Below are 26,313 nucleotides of genomic sequence, written 5' to 3'. Positions count from 1 at the left end.
TGACATTGAAAGGACATCCACTGAGGAGACAGAATCAAAATTGTATGTAGTTGTCTTTGTTTTTGTTTTTTACTTGTTCTGTTTGTCCGAAATAGGCATTCATGGATTCTCCATACAAGATTAAAAACTAGTTCAACTTTCAGCAGGTGTTCATCACTAATGCACAATCATCATTTAATTAGTATCTTAATTATCTCATTGACTTACACTCTTTGAGGACTTGAGATTTTACTTGAGACTAGTTTGTGACTTGAAAGGAATGACTTGGTTCCTCCTCTGGTGAAATCAGCTGCTGAGTTCATGGGTGGAATTAACATATGGCAGGACTTTTACTTTCTGATCCCTGGACTTTACACCTCTGTCTGTAATATATCTGCTTGTTTTACACTCATTGGCCACCAGGTGGTATTGTGAGCAAATGAAGCCTCCAGAAATTAACCCTTTTGTCAACCACTTCACTGAAAAGCTTAAAGCTTCATGAGGCTTCATCTTGCCATCGCTATTGATGGACTCTTTGTGCAGGATTTATGCTATGTTTTTGTTCAGAGTCTTTTACCAAAAAATAAATAAAATAATTATTCAGCTTTTTGTTCAAGTTGTTTTTGTTTTTTTATGAAAATATGTGCCAGGTGATCTAACATTAGTGAGCAGCTTGATCCACTATAGGAATCCTTTCAAAGGAGAGGGTGAGAAATTCTGCTGCATGATCCATTATTCTTACTGTCTGATGTTTTGTAAGGTTCCAGCTATGGATGGTGACAGATTGAGTAGTGTAACTTTATTAAACCAAAATAAATTAGCGATCTACACGTACAAGAGTCAACGACACTGTGCAAGGCACAGACAACACCAGACAATAATTGACACAGATAACTAATGAACAAGTAATGAACAGGTGTGTGAAATCACTGAACATTTATGACAACCAATGAGACACAGGTAACAAAGACAAACAAACTAGAAGTCCATGAAAATGAAAGTGAAACCAAAACTACATGTGATAGTTACATTTTAAATACAGTTATATTGCAGAATATATTATTTTATATTTCAAACCAGGAAATTTCTCCCAAATTAAAATCAGTGTACTTATATGTAGATTTAGTCTTACATGGAATGAAACATGTTCACAGATACAGTTATTATATATTACTGTTTGTAAAGACAAAACTTTGTACCAAAAAAAAAAAAAAAAAAAAAACATTAAAATAATGAAAATCTGAGTGAAAGCAAATATCAATCATCATTCATGTGTTTTGATACAAAAATAAAAGCCATATGACAATACAGATTCACTTTAAATTTGACACATCAGCTGTTCCTTTATTTGAATAGTTTATTTATAAAGATACACATGTAAAACCTGTGACACGCCATTCTGAAAATTTACTGTATTTTTACTTTTTGTCATACAAAGTAAAATAAAAAAAATAAAAATAATTATTCTAACCACAAACAGAAATATAAGTATGGACGATTCATACACAAACAATTGACGCAAGGCACATTTAAATATTTAACTTAAACTATAAAGTCTAAAGTCATGTTATTTTCCTTCACCATGAATGCATGAAACATATTTCATGATGGTTTTTATAATTGGCCATCATTTAGTAGAACATTTTGTGGATTATCTGTAAAAATATTATTTTCTCTCACCACCAAGAAACAGATTGTGTTTTAAAAAGATTTAAATGTTCAGCATTAATAGTATTTAGAACTGTAATATCAAAAGTATTTACAGGAAGGAGCTGAAACTACAGTTAACATCTAAAACATTGATTTTACTGTAAGAATTACATCACCTGTTAATGGCATTTCAGCATTACTTTTACTTCCTTAACATTATGCTGTAGTCCTCAGAGTTTTTTGCGTCCACCGCAAAGACATCTGAAGAACTTCCTGTACTGCTGCCTGACCTGAACAAGAATGAGACGAGAGGAGCTGAGTGACTTCCCAGCTAGAATTGTTTTGTTCTAAAAATGTTCTTAAAACATTCCAATGTATTGTTCTAACATTTTTAATAATTTAGTAATTTTTTAGTGGATAGTTTCTCTAAAAACATTCAAAAAATGTTTATTAATAACATTATTAGAACATTATCCCCTAACATTCTAATTAAGATTTATGCAGATGTTTAGATGTGGATGTTGATGTCTGTTTAAAAGTAATAGTTTGGTTTGATGTCACCATAAGGTTGTAAGTGTTGGCTTTAGTTGTGCAATTTGACACTTGACTTGTCAGTTGTTTTTTTAGCTGCTGTAATCTTTATTGTAGCAAAAACAGCAAAAGGACATGTGGTTGGACGACACTGCTTGCTTGCTGATGATTAATACATCATCATATATGTGGTCTGGTTACCTGTTTTCTCCCAGTCTAATGTATGGTGTTAGTTACATATTTATTAAAACAACTTAATGGCTCAACAGCCTGAGACCCAGCTGAATTTAAAAAAGATTATTTCAAGTATTTGAAAAAACTATATATATATATATATATATATATATATATATATATATATATATATATATATATATATATATATAATTTTTTTTTTGGCACACAAACATCAAGATTAAGTGTATGAATCTCAACAATGATGACATGCTTCATGCTGCAATGTTTTCTGCGTACTTCTTACAAAATTAATCCATGGCACCCAGAATGCATTGCTGCATGAAGCATGTCACTACTGTTGAGATTCATACACTAATTCTTGAGGTCTCTGTGTGTCTAAGCATTTTCTGGTTCAGTAACAATGTAATTTTACAAGAGCAGACAAAATGATATCAATCTGTAGGATCGTATTCATTGCATCTGCAATAGTCACTAATGTTAGATTAATAGCATAGATTCAACTCTTTATAAATCGAGTTGATCAATCACTACATGTGGATAGTTTTAATATCAGCAAGTAACCAACATCACCTGATGACATTTTCCCCTAGTGGTGGAAATTATGATTCTTGAGATTCTATGATTCTATGAGATTTCAGTTCATTCTCCAAAATGATTTGTTCACTGATCTGTTCAGTGACCATTTCTTCGTATTATACAAAATATGCCAGCAGGTGGTGAAAAAGAGTGTATTATGTGTTATGTCTTAAGTCAACGAACGTATTCACTTGTGACAAAAACTGATTTGGCTTTATTAAAATGTGTGCATAATTGCATTCAGTATATAAAGTCTAATTAAGTTGTTCAGATGAACAAAGCACAAAGTTTTCTTGCATAATTAGCATTTTAATTGTTTGGTCAGACAGTTCGTATATTATAGTATATTCACATTCATAAATCAGGGATTAAACTTGGAGTTTTGTATGCTAAATATCAAAACAAGCGTATGTGAAACAGTACCTATAACTGTGCTTTGCATTTTGATAGCTTGAAATGCTAAATTGCCAACTGACCCGGTTTACTCATTTATTTAGCTCTCGAACGAGATAATATGTACCTGTTCATTTCATTCATGAACGACATGTGTACCAGTTCAGTCATTTCATTCACGAACGAGATTTACTAAACCATTCAGCTCCTTCATGAACGACATGGGTATCAGATCAGTAACTTCATTCACGAACGACATTTGTCGTTTCATTCAACTCATTCGCGACCCAGCTAGAAATTTTTTGTTCTAAAAATGTTCTAGGAACATTCCCATGGATTGTTCTAACAATGTTTTCAGCGGCTAGTTTTATTTTTGTTCCCAGAACGTTCTCTCAAAAGATAGGATAACGTTCTCTAAAAACATTCTAAATATGTTTATTAATAACGTTATTAGAACATTATCCCCTAACATTCTAATTAAGATTTAAGAAGATGTCTGTTTAAAAGTAATAGTTTAGTCTGATGTCACCATAATGGTGATAAGTGTTGGCTTTAGTTGTTCAATTTGACACTTGACTTGTCAGTGTTGTTCTTTGACTGCTGTAATTTTTATTATGGCAAACAACAAGAAAACATCTGGTTAGACGACACTGGTTGCTTACTGATGATTAACACATAATCACACATGTGGTCTGGATAGCTGTTTTCACCCAATCTAATGTATGGTCTTAGTTACATATTAAAGCAACTTAATGGCTCAACACTCTGAGACTCAGCTGAATTTAAAGCAGATTATTTAAAACATTTGGGAAAAAAAAAAAACTTCCTTTGTCACACAAACATCAAGATTGTGTGTATGAATCTCAACAATGGTGACATGCTTCATGCTGCAATGTATTCTGGGTACATCACACAAAACTCATCCATGGCACCCAGAATGCATTGCGGCATGAAGCATGTCACCATTGTTGAGATTCATACTCTAATTCTTGAGGTCTATGTGTGTCTGAGCATTCTCTGGTTCATTAACAATCTAACTGAAAAAGAACAGACAAGATATGGTATAAATTTGTAGGGTCTTATGCATTGCATCTGCTGTAGTCACTAATGTTAAATTAATAGCATAGATTCAACTCCAGATAAAACCAGTTGATCAGATCACTACAAAAGGAAAGTTCTAATAGCAAGTACCAACATCACCTGATGACATCTTTCTCGTAGAGTTTTTGGTGTAAGAAATATTATTACAGCAGCTAAATGAACAGTAACACTGAAAAGTGTCATACTGCCTAAGTACTGATCACCATAATGGTGACATCAAACTAAACTATTATTTTCAATAAACCACCAACACCCCTGCTTATCTCAGTAAGATTTTTTTACATGTATGACAGAAATAAATCTTTTTTTTTAATAAGTGAAGTTGGTAATACTGTTTCTGGAGTTATTTACACTAGAGTTTGACACCAAACAGAGGTTGGGTTTTCACTTGCAACCAACATTTCACTTCTGAGCAATGTCAGTCCACATCTAGTGTGATGGGAAGCTTTATTAGAATGTTAGAGAATAATGTTGTAACAATGTTATCAATATACATTTTTAGAATGTTTTTAGAGAATGTTATCCTAACTTTTAGCAGAACATTCTGGGAACTAAAATAAAACTAGCCGCTTAAAACATTCCTAGAACATTATACATGGGGAATGATTGTGTACCAGTTCAGTCATTTTGTTCACGAACGATAAGATCTCTAGATCTCGTTCAGACTCATATGAAACTGTTCAGTGAAGGGCTTATTCGTTCACTACATTCAACAAATCACATGCTGCGCTACATCTCAAACTCAAAAGCTATTGGCTCGAGTAATGCTTTGACAGGATGAAACATTCATAGACAGTAAAAGAAATGGACACAGCGACCCCATTGGATCATAGACAGTGGAAACATTTCACAGAAGCCCACACTTATAACAGAAATAAATCTTGATTATAATAACTGCAGTTGGTAATACTGTTTTTGGAGTTATTTTCTCTAGAGTTTGACACCAAACAGAGGTTGGATTTTCACTTTCAACCAACATTTGACTTCTGAGCAATGTCAGTCCAGATCTAGTGTGATGAGAAGCTTTATTAGAATGTTAGAGAATAATGTTGTAACAATGTTATCAATAGACATTTGTTGAATGTTTTTAGAGAATGTTATCCTAACTTTTAGCAGAACTAAAATAAAACTATCTGCTGAAAAAGTTCCTAGAACATTAAAAGTTTCTAGGTGGGTTCATGATATCAATTTAACCTGTGAAACTCAAAGACCAGAATGGAGTTTTGTTTATAATAAACAGGAAAGAAACTACTGTACTGTCACTGGAGATTGATTCGTTTATTTACAGAGAAGGATGGAAAAAAAATCTGACCTCATTATTGAGGACACAGTAGATCAGGAAGATGAAGGTTCCCTGCTGGGAGTTCAAGATCAGAAAGATGATCTCCAGCACCTCATTGCCATTAATGAAGAAACCCAGAATCCAGGGGCAACCAAGAACCACACACTGACCCAGAGTTTTAAATGCCATAGTCCTGCAGAGAAACGGTTAAAGAGAGATGTGTCTTCTTTGACTATTATGTTCTTTATTTATATAGTGATTTGATCATATTGTTTGTTACTTAGTTTGTTTCATCTGTGAAACTTCAGCATTCAGTTTTTTGAGAGTTGAGTTTAGAGTGATGATGATCTTGATGAAGAGAATCATGTTTAACTGCAGAAAAAGAAGAAATTATCAAATATTTTTTTTTTCGGCTTCAACAGCCCATGTGAAAAATGTTTGTATTCAGAACTTACTGCAAGTATGACACAAACAGGACCCAGAAAACTCCAGATAAAACCGTTATCAAGTTTAATCCAGCAACTGTTCAGAGGAAAACAATGAATCAAATTAATAAAATAATGCTATTTCAGAGGATGACTGTTGAAACATAACAGATTTCGATCTTGTTCAAACCTTAGATATAGCATGACAAAAAATGAATTTTTTTAGATAACAAAAACAACTCACTGTTCGCTGCCGTAGCCTTCAGGAACCAGACCGACAGACACACACACCACAACCAGAGCAACCACATATCCAATCACACACAGGAATCCACTGCTAAGCACCTCCCTCTTCTTGGAGCTGATCTGTGATAGGTTCTTCACACAGATGAAGAGCAGCACAGCTTCAATGAACATCCACACAAAGCCGGAGAGAAAGAGGAAGTGCAGAAGGCCTGAGATCACGGCACACAACACCTGGAGATCATGAGAGAGGGTTATGATGATTCTCAGTGATGCTGTGTTGAGCTGTAGGGCTCCTTCATCATTCTCACCTTCAGAGGCCGTATGAGGCTCAGGAACTTCTGTGTGAGTAGGAACAGAAGGTGAGCCAGCAGAAGACTGATGCAGATGTTGATTCGAGCCACATTATTCACTCCAGGGCTCCACTGACAAAGGGCAAAGGTCAACAGGGCCAAACTGAAGAACACCAGCCCCACGCTCACACACACCAAATTCAACAGCTCCAGCAGTGGGTCACTCTGTGAAAACATGTCAGAGTTCATGAGTACCAAATCTGTGCTGTTCTTCAGTGTTCACTAGAAATGTTCAGTACCTCTGGTGGGCGGCTGGTTTGCATGATGAGGGCGAATGTGGACAGATGATCACAGGAACACACAGTGTAGCTGCTGTTGGTCTCTAAAACAGAACATCCATCTACAATCCACTCGCTGATATTCCAGTAAACACAGGACAGAGAACCGTTGGGATCAAACTCCTGAAAAAAAAAAAATATATATGTATCAGAAAACTCAATACAAGATATTTTTAGATGTTCATTATTTCTCAGTTTGGTCAAAAACACATTTCACTGTCTCACTCTGATGTGTTTGAGGATGAAGTTGACTGGTTTGGTGAGTTTAGTGTTGGTGGTTTTGGGAAGAGTAGCTGAGATCACAGTGGACATCATGGTTTTAATCGTGTCATTTGATGTGTTGAAGAAGTCTGGCTTCAGTAGATTCTCCATCGTGACGTAGCTCATGAAAGCCACAGCAGCTGATCCTGAGTTACAGAAACAGACATTTTCATGATCTTAATGGGTTAGCCCACCCCAAAATGAAAATTTTGGCATTAATCACTTACCCCTATGTCATTTCCAAACCTGTAAAAGCTCTGTTCATCTTTTCGGAACACAATTTAAGAAATTTTGGATGATAACATGGAGACTTGAGACTGCTTCATAGACTGCCATGTAAATAACAGTATCAAGGTCCATAAAAGGTATGAAAAGTCGTCGTCAGAATACTCCATCTGCCATTAGACGTTCAATCTGGGTTATATGAAGTGACGGGAACACTTTTTGTAAGTTTATTTGTGTTTTCTTCACTTATAAAAAGTTTTCCGTTGCTCCAGGTTTTAATCCAAAATATCTTAAATTGTGTTCAAAAGACGAACAGAGCTTTAAACGGGTTTGGTACTACATGGGGGTAAGTGATTAATGACGAAATGTTAATTTTAGGGTGGATTGTCCCTTTAATACAATACCAACACTCACAAAAGTAAGTAAATCTGGTTTAGTTGTAATGGTATGTCTCTTTCTAGAATTTTATCACACAGAAACATTTGACATACCTTCAGTGTTGTTCTTGGCAATCCCAATGAGATCGATGTCCACAGAAGAATTTGTCGTGTCCAGTCGAGGGATTTTAACTAAGGTGACATTTGGTCCAACCATGAAGACTTGGCCCTCTGATTAAATACATACAAGAATATGCTATTTTATATTTCATATGTTATGCTTTTTTACATTTATTTATTTATTTTTATGTATTTTAAATACAGCCCATTGGAATCCCTATTTACTATTATTGGATTTTCATCTTTGATGTAGTTTGAACCCTTAATGTCAGCTTTCAAAGTGTTTTTCTTTAATAGTGCTGTCAATTAATAAAGATAATAATAATAAATAAATAATCACAATGAATTGCATAATTAATAGAATACTATTTTCATAATTTAACAATGAATCTCCAAATGAATGTAGTAATAACAAGATGGCATATTTTAAATGGGTTTAAATGCATCTTTTTTACTAAGTAATCCTATTAAAAGGCCAACAACTACTGACATCTATATAAACTGAATTGTCCCTCAATGTTAGCATTTAATTAAAGCTATTCAACACTGAAACGCCATAATTGGAAGCCATTGTTTTTTATATTTAATAGGCCTTGACAATTTTTTTTTAGGGAAATTAAAACAATATTCCAATTTTTTATACTTTGAATTGTATATGAATCAACTTTAAACATGAGTACATATTTTTAGGTTTTATATTTTACTATTTAAGTCATTTAAATATTACCTATTATGCCCTTTTTTACAAGATGTATAATAAGTATCTGATGTTCACAGTGTGTGCATGAAGTCTTAGCTCAAAATACCAATGAGCCAAAATGTGCTGTTTTTGTGTGAATCCCTTTAAATGTAAATGAGCTGCTTCTCCCAATCCCCTTTTCAAAAGAGGGCAGAGCTTCAAGAGCTCATGCTCTGGCATACTGGCAACAACAAAATGATCAATCTCACACACTGAAGATGTCAGAAACTCTCAGTCCCACTTGGGGTTATGAGCTCGACAAATTCACACGGTTGATTTCACATTGCTTTTATATGTCATTATTAACTTCCACATTCATATTTATGATCATACTGGTAGCATGTGAAGGCAGCATTAGCGAAAAGTCAAGTTTGCTTTACTGTCAATTCTTCCACATGTACAGCACATACATACAGAGAAGTGAAATTGTGTTACTCTCAGACCCTCTGTGCATACAGACATAGTAAACAGTATATAGCAAAAGTATAATAAAAATACAGATAGATACAAATTAAATATAAAATACAACTATACAAAAATGGAATGTAAAAAAGTTAATAAATAAATAAAAGTTAAATATAGCAGCATAAAGCACATGGCAGATAGAGGGCAAACCAGTGAAGTAAATAAACAGTGCAGATAAAAAGATTGTAGATCAGAAGAAATCAGCCTTGGTGGTGAAATGCTATTGGCTTGTGTCTCGTGACCAATTGCGTCATGCTATGCGATGGGAGAATCAGGGCCGGCCATAGACAGTAAAAGAAATGGACACAGCGACCCCATTGGAACTCAACTGAGACAATTGAAGCCCATTTTTAGCGTTTTTTAGCACTTCCGTTTCTGACGCGCAGACTCAAACGAAGCTTGACGACGTCAGCAACCTGTCTGACAGATGTAAATGTTCTAGTAGCTGTGCGTGCAAACTGCCATCGTTAATCTTGCAGAGACGGTGAGCTTGAGCAGGGAGTTCTTTGGCGTGAGTGAGCAGGAGTAAGTATTCTGATTAATTATTTTGTATAGTATTTTAAAATGTAACGCCAATACGCTATATTAAGTTAATTGCCGGCGAGCTTCTCCTCCTGTCTGTACGGTAATGAGACAGAGAGTCGAGTGGTTATGATGCAATCGTTAGCCTATTTTTTACAAAAACTGTTTCTACGGGGCCATAATGTAACATAGAAGGCAATGGAGCCCTTTATAAATTGTCGTGTATCTTTAGAAATAAATAATGGACAAACAGAGTCTTTAAACGCCTCAGATGTAAAGTTATTCGCTGTCAAAGTGACGCCAAAATGAATGGGAGTCAATGGGAATTCTAACGCAAGTGAAGTTCTGCTACAAGATGGCGGCACGCAGCCGACTTCAACTTCCGGTCGCCTTCCTTGCCGCCTGGGGCCGGCCCGCGGCATAGGCAAATGCTAAGGGCGCCACTCATCCATAGGGGCGCCAGAATGAGTGAATGAGTGAATTTTTTTTTTTTTTATAATAGGCTACTATTTAAAAACCATTAATTCAGAATACTACCAAATAAAGCAAAAAAAAAAAAAAAAAAGTCCGGCTCTTCAATCTTCCCCCGCCCATCGAGTGCTTGAAGTGCGTCAGAAACAGAGTGCCCGCACGATCAGTTGTTGGTAATTTGTTGTGTAGCGTGCCCAACACCGCATCCAATGTAGACAGCACTGCTTTTGTTAACACACAGCTCGTAGAAACGGGCCTGGCAGCTCGCGCCAGTTCTAGACACGGTGAAAGTTTCCTGATTGTGACGGAAGGCCGAATTTACATGACACATTTGACATTATAAATGAGCATAGTCTGCGATAGATACAGTGCCAAAAAGAAGAGAAGAGGATAAAGAGATGTAGTGAAAGAACAATTTATTGCATAGGAGTAAGATACTATAATTTCATGGCAGTTATTTTTACCTTAAACTTAATGTTAGCAGTTGTTCTGAGTTCTGAGTCCCCAGACTGTGATTTTGTACAATCATGTCAGTTTTAAGACGCATTTTTTATTATCACTTTTTTATTAATGTTTTACTCTACAGTTGTGCAGTTTTGGGGGGATACAGTACAGGCCAAAAGTTTGGAAACATTACTATTGTTAATGTTTTTGAAAGAAGTTTCTTCTGCTCATCAAGCCTGCATTTATTTGATCAAAAATACAGAAAAAATGTAATATTGTGATATATTATTACAATTTAAAATAATTAGTTTTCAATTTATTATACTTTAAATTATCATTTATTTCTGTGATGCAAAGCTGAATTTTCAGCATCATTACTCCATTCCTCAGTGTCACATGTGACATCCAGTCTATCACATGATCCTTTAGAAATCATTCTAATATGATGATTTATTATGAGTGTTGGAAACAGTTCTGCTGTAATGTGTGTGTGTGTGGGCATGTTTTTGTGACATATCAGGACACAACTTTGTATAATGACATGGGTATGACACAGGTATTACAAGGAGAGGGTGACTTATGAGGACATAACCCATGTCCCCATTTTTCAAAACGCTTATAAATCATACAGAATGAGTTTTTTTGAGAAAGTAAAAATGCACAAAGTTTCCTGTGAGGGTTAGGGTTAGGGGTAGGGTTGGTGAAGGGCGATAGAATATACAGTTTCTACATTATAAAAACCATTACGCCTATGGGATGTCCCCACTTTTCACAAAAACAAACGTGTGTGTGTGTGTGTGTGTGTGTGTATATATATATATATATATATATATATATATATATGCTAAATCATGAACACAATGACAGGGTGAAATGGGCTGTGATGCATGGGGCGCCAGGTAAAATCTTGCCTAGGGCAGCAAATTGGTCAGGGCCGGCCCTGGGGAGAATGGTTTTGAATGAGATATGAGCGCGTTTATTTTAAATGATTAAAACCGTAAGTTTTACTCTCTTCTTCACACAAAGATATCATATGGCTTCAGAAGACTTGAAATACAACAGAATGTATGAAATGATTTTATACTGCTTGGTTATGGACCGTTTTTGCAATAAATATCTGTAACTGATCTTATATTTGCCTGTGTTTCATTTTTTATATTGTTCAGAAGTGGATAGGTTTAGGGTAGGGGAAGGGTTAAGTGCTACAATGAAAGTATAAATATATATACAATTATTTCCCATTTTTTATTTTATTTATTATTATTATTTTTTTTTTTTTACAAATGCATGCAAACCATTAAACAAAGACAAACAACTGAAAACAATGGAGGAACATGCAATTCAAAAAATTACGCTAAAGGGGTACTTTGAGCGTCAAACATTCTTGGCTTCAATATATGACAATTTGGGAGTGAAAAAGTGTTGGCTGTGTCTAGGGCAGAAAGTGTAGGGATGACAAATGACTGGAATTTTTCTATAGAGTGACTACATAAAATCATCATGAGTAATCTGTTTCATCTTCAGTATATTAATAATTGTCTTCACTTACCTACAGAAGGAAGAGTAAAACTGGCACTGTCACTTGTGTCTGTCGGCTTCACTAATGTAGAGATGAGTTTCTCACTGGTTTTTAACACAAGGTTTCCGCAGGAGGCTAGTTCAGCTCGGCTTGCTGATGATGATGAGTCCAAAATCTTCTCTGAAGCGTTGAGGGCCACAGTCAAAATATTTGTCACAGTCTAATTTATTGATTAGATAAATATAATGAGATAAGACAGCAATGCTATGTCAGTGATCATGTAACTGACAAAGATTTGATAATATTATGATTTTTCTCATGAAAAGACTTACAGTCACAGAGAGCACTTGAGATGAAATGTTCCCTAGTTGATTGAGGAGACTTTGCAAACACGTCTGACCCTAAAATAACAAGAGTGAAAGCAGTATTTGTAGATTTTTTCATCCTGTTTTTAAGTACTAAAATCCATCAACAATAAACATAAAATCACATTCATATTTAAAATTACAGAGCACATTTTATTGCACTGTTCTTTTGACTAATTAGCTGTTTCCGATCCAAAGTTGTAAATTTAACCTGAGTAAAAAATAAATAAAATGCAATATTGCACAAAATATCGGCACCATTTCCTTCTTCTGTGTTCAAGTGGTTGACCTTTTTTTTGTCTAATCTTGATTGTGTTTATGGGGTGCAGTCTAACATGTTAATGCTTTGTATTTTTTTTTAGTTTTTTTGTTTTTTTACTCATTATTTTTCACATAATTTACCTTTATTCAACACTGCTCTGTCCCATCTCGTTGTAGTCCCTATGAGCCATGTTCATAGGCATTAAATTGCCAGAATTTTAATAGACAATATCTCTGTTTGCATTGAACTTTCATCTACGTAACTGCAAATATTATTTATGAAGAAATATCAACATTACAAACTAACATTAAAAAAGTGAAATCGCAATCAACCACCCCTTTAATTAAGGCACAAGTTTTATTTATTTTTTTTATTTTTTTTTGCAATTAAGAAGAATTTCATTGAAGAATTTATGCTGTAATTGTTTTTCTATAATGTTTTTTTTCAAGATTGTTGAAAATACTGCTGTTGATCAAAGCTGTAAGCCTAAAATATAAGGGGGAAAAAATCAAACTCAACTTACAGTGCATCCTTCCTGCAGTGTTATATTTATACCTGTAATGGCAGAAATCATCATGAAGACAACATTTAAATTACATTTATGCATTTAGCAGAAGCTTTTATCCAAAGTATTAGTTTTTTATCAGTATTAGTTTTCCCTTGGACTTGACACCCATGACCTTTTGCGCTGCTAACACAATGCTCTATGCCACTGAGCCACAGGAACAACAATACAATGCAGCTGTGAATGGAAGTTAAGCAGTGTCAACCCATAAAACCAAGCATAAATGAGGACCCTGCATCAAGCCCCTGCCCTTTTACAAAATTATTCAAAATTGCCCTTCTCAGACAAATAAATAAATAAAGTCAATAAAACAAAATGCATTTGAATTATAATTAACATGACAATGTGTAAAAGGGAGCAATCATCAAAAGTCGCTCAAAAGTCGGAATATTCCTGTTTATTCTTTTACATATCTGTCAATCTGAGTTGTTGCGGTTGCGTGTGTTTTGCCTGACTGACTAGTATTCCACAGTCTGTTCAGAAATCTTTTTTAACTGAGTGCCTGTGGTTCACCGGAAAGAAAAAAAATAAACCAAACTATATTTGGAACTTTTGTTATGTGAATGTTGGCTGACGAAATGGTGATGTGAAAGGACTTTATTATATTAGCATTTTTTTAAATTATGAAACATTATGAACATGTCTAATGCTCATCAAGCCTTCATTTATCTGAAAGAAAAAATACAGAAAAAAAAAACTGTATTTAACATACAAGTTATATGTTATACAACAAGCAGTGAAATTTAGGTCTGGCACTCTTTTTAGACTGTGCCAAAAAAAAAAAAAAAATTAAATACAAATAATGAAATATACACAAAATATTAAAGATGATTTGTAAAGATGATACACAGAAACTGCTACACAGATGATGTGCAGAGATGTAAACAATGTGCAGTGAGGATGAGTTGCATAACTAACTTATCTCAAAAAAGTGCAGTGTGCAGAGAGGTATTGGGTTATCCTAAACTACCAGAGTCTCTAAAGTGCAGTGTGTTGAATGTCCATGTTTAGTAGTCTGATAGCGTGAGGGAAGGATCTCCTCCTGAGCCTCTCCGTTTTTGCCATCAGACTGCAGAAGCTGCCTGACTGTGGATTAAACAGTGAATTTCCAGGGTGGGTGTAGTCTTTGAGGATCTTTACAGATTTACATCTCCTGGTGTTCATGTCTTGCAGAGAGGGGAGATCAGTTTTGGAGATGCGCTCGGCTGAGCACACTACTAGGATTCAAGGATTCCTTGAATTTTCTCAGGATTTTCAGATGGTACAGTCATTGTCTGGCTTTTTTAACTTAAATGTGGTTAGTCCAGGTCAGGTCCTCGGAAATGTGTACACTAAGGTATTTGAAGCTGCTCACTCTCTCCACTGGGGTCCCGTAAATGATGAGTGGGGTGTAGATCCGCTGCTTCCTCCTCCTGAAGTCCACAACCAGCTCCTTGGTTTTGCTGACATTCAGAAATAGATAGTTTGTTTGGCACCATGATGTCAGACTCTCTGCCTCATCAAGGTAGTCAGCCTCGTTGCTGGAGATGAGGCCCATCTGTCACGGCCGGAATACAGGAAACACGGAGAAAGATCCAAGTGCGTGTATGATATTTATTTGAGGGGAATCCAAAGAGTAAACAGTCCAGGCATGGGTCAAAACCAGAATAACAATCCAACATGAAAACAGACAAAAACACACGGCAAGAGCAAGACTACGGATTAACATTAAACAAGGACTCCGTGACACATACTCAGACAGACCGGGTAAATACACAGGGAGAGACAAACACTAATGGGGAATTGACTGAGTGCAATGATTGATAACCCATGACAGCTGGGAGCAATGATTAGGCAGAGAACGTGAGGAATGTGGTTCATGAAGTGACAGACACCGTGGGGAAGGAGGACATCTAGTGGATACCCAGGGAACACAAACCAGACACTGTGACACCATCACCACTGTATCATCCGCAAACTTGATGACAGAAGTGGAGATGTAAGAGGACACATAGACAAATGTGTAGAGGGAGTAGAGCAGTGGGCTCAAAACACATCCTTGTGGGGCTCCTGTACCCAGGTTGATGAAGTTGGAGGTGGTCTGACTTATCCTCACTACCTGCATGATAGAAAATCAAGAACCCAGTCACAGAGTGGGGCATTCAGTCCGAGGTTTATGAGCTTGGAGACCAGATTGTGGGGGACTATAGAGTTGAAGGCTAAGCTATTATCTGTAAAGAGCAGCCTCACTTAATTGCAGTCAGTGAGGGTGAGAGTAGTGTGCAGGAGGTGGGAAACAGCATCCTCAGTAGACCTATTAGGACTACAGGTGAACTGGAGTGGGTCAATGTTGTTATGGTGATAGAGGAGCAGATGGTGTTCTTTATAAGCCTCTCAAAAACCTTCATAATAAGTGATGTGAGTACCACTGGTCAATAGTCATTTAGGCAAGATGGGTTGTTGTTTTTTGGTACAGGAACGATGATAGATTTTTTAAAGCATGTTGGGACAACTGACTGCGCAAGGGTCTCATTAAAGATGGGCATAAACAATCCAGCCATCTGATCGATGCATGATCTCAATACATGACCAGAAATCCTGTCTGGGCCAGCCGCTTTCTTGATGTTCACACGCTTCAGAGCTTGATGAACTTCGTCCTCCGATACAGTGATTGTGCACACGTCACTGACACAGCTGTTCCTTTCCTCTGTGCACGTCAGTAGACTGTTGATATCGCCAGAGTGGTTTGCTTTGAAACATGCATAAAAGGTGTTCAGCCATTGGCTAGTGAAGAGTCAACACTCACTAGTTCTCAGTCCCTGCCACATGTGCCTGGAGTCATTCAGTTGGAAATGAGACTCCACTCGTTTTCTGTACTGTTGTTTAGCAATTCTCACAGTGTGTCGGAGAGCGTAACATGCTGTTTTGTATCTGCTCATGTCTCCCAATGAGCCCTGCATTATACACAGCCTTGCACGTATTCACCGCGGCCTGGATTGATTTATCGACCAATGGTTTCTGGTTAGAGAACGTTTTTATTGTTTTGGTTTGTGTTAACTTCTCAACCAGCATGCTGACAAAGCTGACCACTACATCCACAAACCCACTGATGTCAGTGAAATTAGACTAGTTGTGTCGCAATATACCGGTATTGATGATAACCATGATATTCAAAGTAACAGTTATCTATATCATGTTAATTTAGTGTGTGACATATACAGGTATTAGCTTAATATTTAATATGAACAATTCTCTTATAATAACACCACATGTAAATACTCCCAGGTGGAAGTATTGTGCCTTAATTCTGACACATATCAATAAAGAAGAAGATGCAGCACTGGCAGCTACTCTGAGGAAAGCAGTGTTCATCAGAGGAAGTTGACATTATTTTACTAGTCATAGAATGGGAAACATTATATTAACCTGTTAACAGCGGTTTTATATGTTCATATATTTAAGTAAAGGGTGATGAAAACCGTGTTTTCTTTACTCGTCTTGTTTTTGTATTTGCAGTCAATAAAGCCTATGTGTAATAACACTTTATTTCTCTGTTCAAATCTAACAGTTACACGATTAAAACTGATCTTGAAAAACTGAGTGACCACATTGCTACATTAAGCTCTGTAAAATGTTAAGTTGGTCGCAGTTCCACACTGTAAAAACTGTAAAAAGTAACTTAACTCAAACTGTTTGAGTAAACATATTGCCTTGATTTAAATCATGTAAGTTTTAAATCTTTGCAATTATGTAATTAAGTGATTAATTGAGCTGCTGGTAACAAACAGAATCACTGAAGAAAAGAGAAACACAAGAACTACAACTGACTTCAGACACACCCTTAGATGAAATAAACTGAAATTAAATACATTAAATCTCTCAAGATCTGATTAAACAACCCCACACTCCTGTTCCATTCTACAAATCAACAAGCATTCAGCCAAAACACAATCATCAGAGGAAACATCAGACTACATTACCAGCTGAGCTCGTCTCTGGTCTGACTGTTGTAAAGGTGGCACTGATGTTAGTAACGGCTGGAACGAAATATAATAATGATTAATATCAGTGAATCAACAATGACACAAATAATACTAAACAATACTACTAAAGGGCTCATGCAAGTCTTACACATGAAAAATGCCTACTCAGGTTTTAGTTGATTTCTTTTTCACACTTTCCTAAAGATCTAAAGACTCTGGCAAATGTAATGCTTGGGCACAAAAGAATTTAGAAACAACATTTAGAAACAATTGAAACCACGTCTATTCTTCATCCAAATATAATGAATGTGAAGAAAGTGTTAATGTAAATAGAATCACATGCACAGTATGCTGAATCACAGATAATTTGTTCATTAAACTTATTATAGACATAATAATTGCCTGGACAGGCATTTACTTTAATGGGGTAAGACCCGTAATAGCAGCAGTCATTGTGTCAGTGACCACAGACTTCTCGGCTGACAACTTCATCTTGAACTGTAGGGTGTCCACCATGAATCCACAGTGGAGCAGCAGTGCCACAGCTGTACTGAGCAACACATGTGTCTGGAATCTTATTCAAGCCATGAATATGAAGATGATATGTACGGGAAACAGTTCGATTTAGCTCAAAGGGAATCATTTAAGATTTTAAAGGGAATTTGGACAGGATCACTGTTTTACGGCTGATCACTGAGACGGCCAGCAGTTTACTGAACTAGCCGTTTAACATCAAATCTGCACTGGATATTAATATCCAAAGTATAGTGAAAACACTATTAATTAGCACAATAACAAGATCAGCAGTTTAAGATTTAAGATAAACTCGTAAGCACAAAACACACGATACTTCTTGTCTTTATTAGATAAATCTAAGACATTTAAACTAATCTAACACATAAGCACACACACTCACACATTCACACGACTGGCAGGAAGAGAGAAAGTCAGGGAAGAATGAGTTTAAGAGAATGAAAATTTGGAATCCCAAGTTTACAGCAATACGTGAAATTGCATAGACCTCAACAAGCATCAATCACTTAATTAACCCTCGCATTGAGTTCCTCAATTGCATTGAGTTCCTTTCTTACAGTTATATTAGATACACCAGTTCAGCTCAGAGTCTGGAGGTAAGTTAATTGCATTGCCTGTGTAACGGGGTTCCCTTTGTTGTCATTGAAAAGGGGGTTTCCTGAGGTCGCTGATTGGCTGGAAGTTCAGTAGTCGTTGAAGTGACGTCTTGGGAAGCCCGTGGTTGGGCGTTGGCTGACGATGCAGAGTTGTGTGGGCTGGTTTAAATTTTAGGCATGCACTCAAGGTCAGACTCAGAGACACAGCGTTACAAAACTCAACTCAGAACACAAAACTCTCAACCAAAAAAAAAAAAAAAATACAGTTAAAGAACAGAAGTAAAGTTTGACAAGACTAGGAGGAGCTTCATTGTGTTTTTGGGAGTGAAGATTTTCTCTGTGATAACAAAATGAACACATGCCGTGGAAACCTCCACTGAGTGCGTCTAGAGGCGCCGGCGATCCACAAGGACCACCTCCCTCATTTCCATGTTGCACATGGTAATAAATACATACGTTTAATTACGCATTAAGAATTTTCCTCCCATAACCTGCTTATCTTTAAAATAGAATGCTTTATTAAAAATGTTTATTGAGTTTGGTCTTTTTAAAACCTGTTTTAATGCATTAAGCCACGTTAAGCATTGTCCTTTTAGGCCGATGGTTTTCTATGGGAGGAAAACGCTTAAAACATGGCTTATTCAAGGATGTGCATTTATTACATGGACTGAGTAAAAACATAAAAATAGTGTCTAAAACACTGTAAAAAGTGATACTCTATATTTACTCAATAAAATTGTCAACAGATTACAAGCAATGTTATTAATTAAATTTAACACATTATAATAAATTCGAATTAATCAAATGAGATGCTTAAAAGCAATCAAATTCAAAATGTAGTAACCTACCTAGAATTTTTTTATGTTCTAGGAATGTTTTCAGCGGGAAGTTTTATTTTAGTTCCCAGAATGTTCTGCTAAAAGGTAGGACAACATTCTCTAAAACATTCTAAAAATGTATATTGATAACATTGTTACAACATTATTCTCTAACATTTTAATAAAGCTTCCCATCACACTAGATGTGGACTGACATTGCTCAGAAGTCAAATGTTGGTTGAAAGTGAAAACCCAACCTCTGTTTGGTGTCAAACTCAAGAGTAAATGCTCCAAAAACAGTATTACCAACTTCACTTATTATAAACAAGATTTATTTCTGTCATAAATGTAAAACAGTTCTTAATGAGATTAACAGAGGTGTTGATAGTTTATTTGAAAATAACAGTTTAGTTTGACGTCACCATTAATCAGTAGTTAGGCAGTATGACTCTTTTCAGTGTTACTGTTCATTTAACTGCTGTGACTAAATTTGTGATGTTATCAGGTGATGTTGGTTACTTGTTGATAATAAAAAAAATTATCATGTAACAATCCGATCAACTGGTTTTGTCTGGAGTCTAATCTATGCTATTAATTTAATATTAGTGACTATAGCAGATAAAGATCCTACAGATTTATGTCATTTTTCTGTCTGTTCTTTTTAAATTACATTGTGCATGAATCACTCTGAACCTCAGAATGCTTAGACACACAGAGAGCTCAACAATTAGTGTATGAATCTCAACAAAATTTTACCTAATTTGAAACATGGTTAAAATAATGGATATGTGCTGTTTGATGTATCATATTTTACTGTTGTTTTTCCCACTTTAATGTTCTTTAATACATTAACATTTTAGTAGAGTATTCTGTTAATATGCGCATGCATTTTAATGACGTGTCACGTCACTCACGACGCTAAAACAGGGTTAATATGGAAACGTGTTATACGTCACTGTGCACATTTCTTATTATGTATGTCTATGAAAGACGATCAATTGACGATGCATAATATGATGGCATTATAATATAACAATGCAACTAGTAACAATAAAGTTGGCAGTTGCTTCATAAATTAATTTAAAACATTCAAAAATGAAGTATACCTATTGCACATTTCTTTGTTCTTCATTTTCCAGAACACGAGTTTAAGAACGTCGCTGTATTTTTGTGTTATTAATTAAGAGAAAGTACTCCGCCATCTTGCTCCGACGAAAGTGACTTGAACGCACATGCCATCGTAAGCACGATTTCAGATGTTGTTGAATAATTTTGTCCCGTTGCTTTTATGGACTCTCTATGGACTTCTCCCTTGACTTCATGCCTCCACGTCCCCCCGATAGCCTCATAGACAGTAAAAGATTGCCTGCGAGCTTCTCCTCCTGTCCATACGGTAATTTCTCTACTGTGCGACAGAGAGTCGCAGATTATGGCGCAATCGTTAGCCTATTTTTTACAAAAACTGCTTCTACGGGGCCACAACGTAAAGATACAAGGTAATGGGGCCTTTTATAAATTTTTGTGTTTGTTTAGAAATAATGAATGGACAAATGGAGTCTTTAAACACCTCAGATGTAAAGTTATTCGCTGTCAAAGTGACGCCAAAATGAATGGGAGTCAATGGAATGCTAACAGCAGGTGGGGGTCTGCTAATCAATGGCGGCGCCCAGGGATGCAGATTAAGATGGGGCAGCAGCTGAGGCGGGGCTGGATGTGTCGCCCTGCCCCATACCTGCTCTGATTGGTTCGTTCATTTTTCATAGACATACATGATAGGAAATGTGTGCGTAGTTGGTGTAGGCGAAGTATGTTGTTAATAAAGCTAAAAAAGGCTGTGGAGTTTACAAAGCCTTCATTATAATGCAAAGAAGAAGAATAAGAAAAAACATTAGCTTGTAACCTTCCATGTCCCTGAAATTATAGTTTTATTAAATTAAGCTGATCTTTAGGCTAACAGATGAGCAACTCACTACATTTAATAAATTAATTGGGTTGATTATCCACAGTGTGAAGATCAGGTCTTCAGATAGAAGAATTAATTATGAATTATTTTTTGAAAATGTGATTATTTCATCAGAGTATGAGAAAGGAAATGAAAATGATCTATCAGTATTGTTTATTTATATAGTATGACAAGTCAATTAGTGTTACATATAAATTATCTGTCATGCAGATAATAGGCTGATGTGTCTGCTGTGTGCCATTTCAATTTTTATGAAACTTTCATTTTCTTTACTACATTGCAAAGCATAAACTTTTCCTCCCCTATATATCAGGAATAAATGCTGCTCCTCATTATTTTAAAGTGAAGTAATCAAGAATTTTTTATTTCTATCGTCCAGTGATGATTCTGAAAGGACACACCTGTAATCTGTTGCTATAGTAACAAACACAATTTCATGATCATCGTGCTCTTATTTTAGTGCAGTTGTCTCACAGCCACTGCGGTCGAATATTGAGATAAACTTTATAAATGTATCATCTACCTATATTAAATTAATTTATTAAATTGTGCATTGGTTTGTTGGGGAGGGTGATATGGCAAAAATGCCTTTTTTAATGTCATGATTTTATCATGATTGTTTGTCATTGTTTGTCAAGTTTTTCTATTTTGCAAGGTGTTTGAGCATTACAGCCAAACTAATATTCCTATGTAAAAGACAATGCTTGTTACATTAAAGTAACAAAATATGAAATCTTATGGATATTTAGGCCAAAGTGGGAGAAGCTAAAAATCTTTGTCATGATTTTATCTTTGTTATAAAAAAAAAAAATACACATAATACACGAATAAAAATAAACAGATTTTTGCAGGTACAATAGTATTTAGCAGGAGCATTCAAACATTGAATGAACTAATAAAAATACAACACAATATACATTGACCCAATTAAAGCAACTGTTTTAAAGTTGTTGTTTTTTTTTTCTCTTTGTGTTTGGTGTTTAATTAACATTAAAGGAATAATTCACCCAAAAATTTAAGTAGTTTAGTGTTTTGTTTTTATACATTAATGTTCCCACTCAACTAAACATAAACTCTATTTTGAAAGAAGGTGAAGGAAAACAAAACCAAAAAAACTAGTTGCTGGTTAACAGTGATTTCCAGAGTATTTTTCCCAAAGTCAGTGTGGACCAGCCACTGTTTAGATATCTAGATTAGTCAAAATATCTTCTTTTATGTGCAGCCTTGCCCTGTGTTCTTGTCCTGTTAATGTTTTGGTTTGGATATTCTGGTTTTGACCCTGCTTGGACTGTTTACCCTTCTGGATTTGCCCTATATTAAACTGCTTACCTGCAATTGGATCTCACCTGTGTTCTTGTATCACCATACGTGACAGAAGGACTCCGTCTGCAACGAGATCCAGCGGTATGCCTATTTACGCTTCTTCCCCAGCCATCGAGCGGGAGAGAGGGGGGTCGCTTTGAGGGAACCCGCCTGGTTGTGTTTCGCGGGACCAGGGGAGGTCGTCGAGGAGGAGGTGGGCGAGAGGAAGCACAGCACAAGATGGCCGCCGACCCAGCACCGCTGCGGTGCATGACCACCAACCTCGCACCACAAGGCAAGATGGAAGCCAGCCTCACCCCACAGTGCAGGATGGCTGCCAGTTCAGCACCAACGCCCAAGATGGCCGCTAACACCCTTCTTGTCTACTTCGAGATGCTATCTAAGATCCTAGAGGTTCCCAAGACGGTTCATGTCATGGCTGCTGAGCCAGCGCCTCAGCACAAGATGGCCGCCAACCCAGAGCCACAGCACAAGATGGCCACCAGCCTAGCGCCACAACCCAAGATGGCCGCCAGCCTAGCGCCACAACCCAAGATGGTCGCTAACCCAGCGCCACAACCCAAGATGGCCCCCAGTCTAGCGCCACAACCCAAGATGGCCGCCAGCCTAGCGCCTCAACCCAAGATGGCCGCCAGCCTAGCGCCACAGCCCAAGATGGCCACCAGCCTAGCACCACAGCACAAGATGGTCGTCAGCTTAGAGCCACAGCACAAGATGGCCGCCAGCCCAGCACCACAGCACAAGACGGCCGACTCAACGCCACCGACTCTCCATCATAGAGAAGGTGGTGTCCGCTGCTGTTCCAGAGGTCGAGGCGGTGCCCGCTGCTGTTCCGGAGGCCGAGGCGGTGCCCGCTGCTGTTCCGGAGGCCGAGGCGGTGCCCGCTGCTGTTCCGGAGGCCGAGGCGGTGCCCGATGCCGAGGCGGTGCCCGAGGCTGTTCCAGAGGCCGAGGTGGTGCCCGATGCTGAGGTGGTGCCCGAGGCGGTGCCCGAGGCTGTTCCGGAGGCCAAGGTGGTGCCCGATGCCGAGGCGGTGCCCGATGCTGTTCCGGAGGTCGAGGCAGTGGCCGATGCTGTTCCAGAGGTCGAGGCGGTGCCCGAGGCTGTTCCGGAGGCCGAGGTGGTGCCCGATGCCGAGGCGGTGCCCGAGGCTTTTCCAGAGGCCGAGGTGGTGCCCGATGCCGAGGCGGTGCCCGAGGCTGTTCCGGAGGCCGAGGTGGTGCCCGATGCCGAGGCAGGGCCGATACTGTTCCAGAGGTCGAGGCGGTGCCCGCTGCTGTTCTGGAGGCCGAGGCGGTGCCCGCTGCTGTTCCGGAGGCCGAGGCGGTGCCTGATGCTGTTCTGGAGGTCGAGGCGGTGCCCGATGCTGCTCCCGATGCCGTGGCCGAGGTGGTGCTCGGGGCTGTTCCAGAGGCCGAGGTGGTGTCCGAGGCCATTCCCGATGCAGTGTCCGAGGCAGCTCCTGATGCCTTGACCAAGGCGGTGCCCGAGACCGTTCCAGAGACAGTGCCCGCAGCCAGGGCGCCTCAGGTCTTCACAGACAGTCCAGAGTCTATTCAGATTCCAGTGGACTCTCCGGAGTTGAGTCAGGTCCCGGTGGACTCTCCGGAGTCGGGTCAGGTCCCGGTGGACTCTCCGGAGTCGGGTCAGGTCCCGGTGGACTCTCAGGAGTCGGGTCAGGTCCCGGTGGACTCTCAGGAGTCGGGTCAGGTTCCGGTGGACTCTCAGGAGTCGGGTCAGGTTACGGTGTACTCTCCGGAGTCGGGTCAGATTACGGTGTACTCTCCGGAGTCGAGTCATGTTCCAGTGTACTCTCCGGAGTCGGGTCAGGTTCCCGTGAACTCTCCGGAGTCGGGTCAGGTTCCGGTAGACTCTCCGGAGTCGGGTCAGGTTCCGGTGGACGCTCTGGAGTCGGGTAAGGTCCCGGTGGACTCTCAGGAGTCGGGTCAGGTTCCCGTGAACTCTCCGGAGTCGGGTCAGGTTCCGGTAGACTCTCCGGAGTCGGGTCAGGTTCCGGTGGACGCTCTGGAGTCGGGTCAGGTCCCGGTGGACTCTCAGGAGTCGGGTCAGGTCCCGGTGGACTCTCAGGAGTCGGGTCAGGTCCCGGTGGACTCTCAGGAGTCGGGTCAGGTCCCGGTGGACTCTCAGGAGTCGAGTCAGGTCCCGGTGGACTCTCAGGAGTCGAGTCAGGTTCCGGTGGACTCTCAGGAGTCGAGTCAGGTTCCGGTGGACTCTCCAGAGTCGAGTCAGGTGTTTGATGACCCTCCAGAGCCAGGGCCAGTCACGGGGTGGTCTGCTGCTCCATTCTGGGGGACTCCAGCCCCTACCATGGCGGCGTGTTGGTCATCTGCTCCGCCCTGGGGGACTCAGACGTTGACCACGAGGACGTGGTGGTCATCCGCTCCGCCCTGGGGGACTCTGACGGCGACCACGTGGACGTGGTGGTCTTCCGCTCCGCCCTGGAGGGCTCTGGCCTTGACCACAAGGCTGTGGTGGTCTTCCGCTCCGCCCTGAAGGGCTCTGGATTTGACCACAAGGCCGTGGTGGTCTTCCGCTCCGCCCTGGAGGGCTCTGACTTTGACCACAAGGCCGTGGTGGTCTTCCGCTCCGCCCTGGAGGGCTCTGGCCTTGACCACACGGCTGTGGTGGTCCTCTGCTCCGCCCTGGCGGGCGCCTCAACATGCCCTTTATGGACTTCTGTTTTGTGTATTTGAGTTCTATTATGTTTCTGTCTGTTCCCCTTAGTTTGTCTGGCCCTCCTTCCCTCCCCCTGAACCTCCTCCCGTCCTCCTCCCTCCTGGTGCTTTTTTTTTTTTGTTCTGTTGGAGGTGTCTGAGGAGCATCTGGTAGCTGCTCCTTAGAGGGGGGGTTATGTCACAGTGTGTCTGGTCTGTGTATCACTAGGTGTCCACTAGAGGTCTCACTTCCCCTTATCGTCACTGTTCATTGTTTTCAGCTGTTTCCACTTTCATCGTTTGTACATGTCTATAAATACCTGGTTTGTTTCTGTCTTTGTTACGGAGTCCTTGTTTAATGTCAATACGTTTTACATGTCCGTCAACTCTTGCCCTTGTCTTTTTTGCCTTGCCCTGTGTTCTTGTCCTGTTAATGTTTTGGTTTGGATATTCTGGTTTTGACCCTGCTTGGACTGTTTACCCTTCTGGATTTGCCCTATATTAAACTGCTTACCTGCAATTGGATCTCACCTGTGTTCTTGTATCACCATACGTGACAGCGGTTGTCTCCGTGAAGTGCATTAAAATGGACTTCGGCTGTGGCTGAAGTCAGTAGTTCTTGTGTTTCTAAGGGCCTGTTTACACCTGGTCATTTCATGTATTTTTGCTGATCGGATATCTGATTTATTAAAGTTTTTCCATTTACACTCGGCCACATAAATCTATTGCAAAGCAGATATAAACGATTTTCAATTGATGCACTACATTTAAATTTAACAAAGTTCACATCAACAAAATCAAAAGATAAGTGCTGCATTACATTAATTATCAGCTCATTTTTAAGATCAAATCCCTCAATAAGAGAGCACCTGGCATCATCACTAGAAAGATAAGGGTTGTGTGCATCAATTAAAGCAGTGCATTAATATGGAATAGTGCTTTTTTTATTATTCATTCATTCTTTTATTTATTCATTTATATATTTTATATTTTATAAGGAACTCTGAATTTACTTAAAAAATATACAGTATATTTCTTAAGGCATTATAATGAATGCATAATTTATTATAAAACAACGTATAATATGTTATACCAACT

General features: G+C 38.7%; 1 protein-coding gene and 1 long non-coding RNA gene across 2 annotated transcripts; both read right to left on the bottom strand.

The window, feature by feature from the left end:
• Positions 1 to 1,873: 1,873 nt before the first annotated feature.
• On the bottom strand, positions 1,874 to 5,894 carry LOC113097098 (uncharacterized). The gene is made up of 2 exons (XR_003288769.1): positions 5,741 to 5,894; positions 1,874 to 1,919 (listed from the first exon to the last, which is right to left on the bottom strand). It is a non-coding gene; the product is annotated as an uncharacterized LOC113097098 (long non-coding RNA).
• A 1,049-nt stretch (positions 5,895 to 6,943) lies between these two features.
• On the bottom strand, positions 6,944 to 12,969 carry LOC113097104 (adhesion G protein-coupled receptor E3-like). The gene is made up of 5 exons (XM_026262309.1): positions 12,931 to 12,969; positions 12,183 to 12,372; positions 7,987 to 8,103; positions 7,235 to 7,416; positions 6,944 to 7,132 (listed from the first exon to the last, which is right to left on the bottom strand). The coding sequence occupies exons 1-5, from the start codon at positions 12,967 to 12,969 to the stop codon at positions 6,944 to 6,946; spliced, it is 717 nt and encodes a 238-aa protein (XP_026118094.1).
• Between the last annotated feature and the right edge of the window lie 13,344 nt (positions 12,970 to 26,313).

The sequence above is a fragment of the Carassius auratus genome, unplaced genomic scaffold (genome assembly GCF_003368295.1).
Source record: "Carassius auratus strain Wakin unplaced genomic scaffold, ASM336829v1 scaf_tig00216111, whole genome shotgun sequence".
NCBI lineage: Eukaryota > Metazoa > Chordata > Actinopteri > Cypriniformes > Cyprinidae > Carassius > Carassius auratus.
This window is presented reverse-complemented; position numbering and strand designations above follow the sequence as displayed.

Bases quoted from the DNA above. Each gene is read 5' to 3' on its own strand.
- LOC113097104 (XM_026262309.1), bottom strand. From the start codon at position 12,969: ATGGCTCATAGGGACTACAACGAGATGGGACAGAGCAGT. The intron at 12,373-12,930 runs GTTGAATAAAGG...TCAATAAATTAG, and splicing joins ACGAGATGGGACAGAGCAGT to ACTGTGACAAATATTTTGAC. The intron at 8,104-12,182 runs GTAAGTGAAGAC...GTATTTAATCAG, and splicing joins TTTTACTCTTCCTTCTGTAG to AGGGCCAAGTCTTCATGGTT.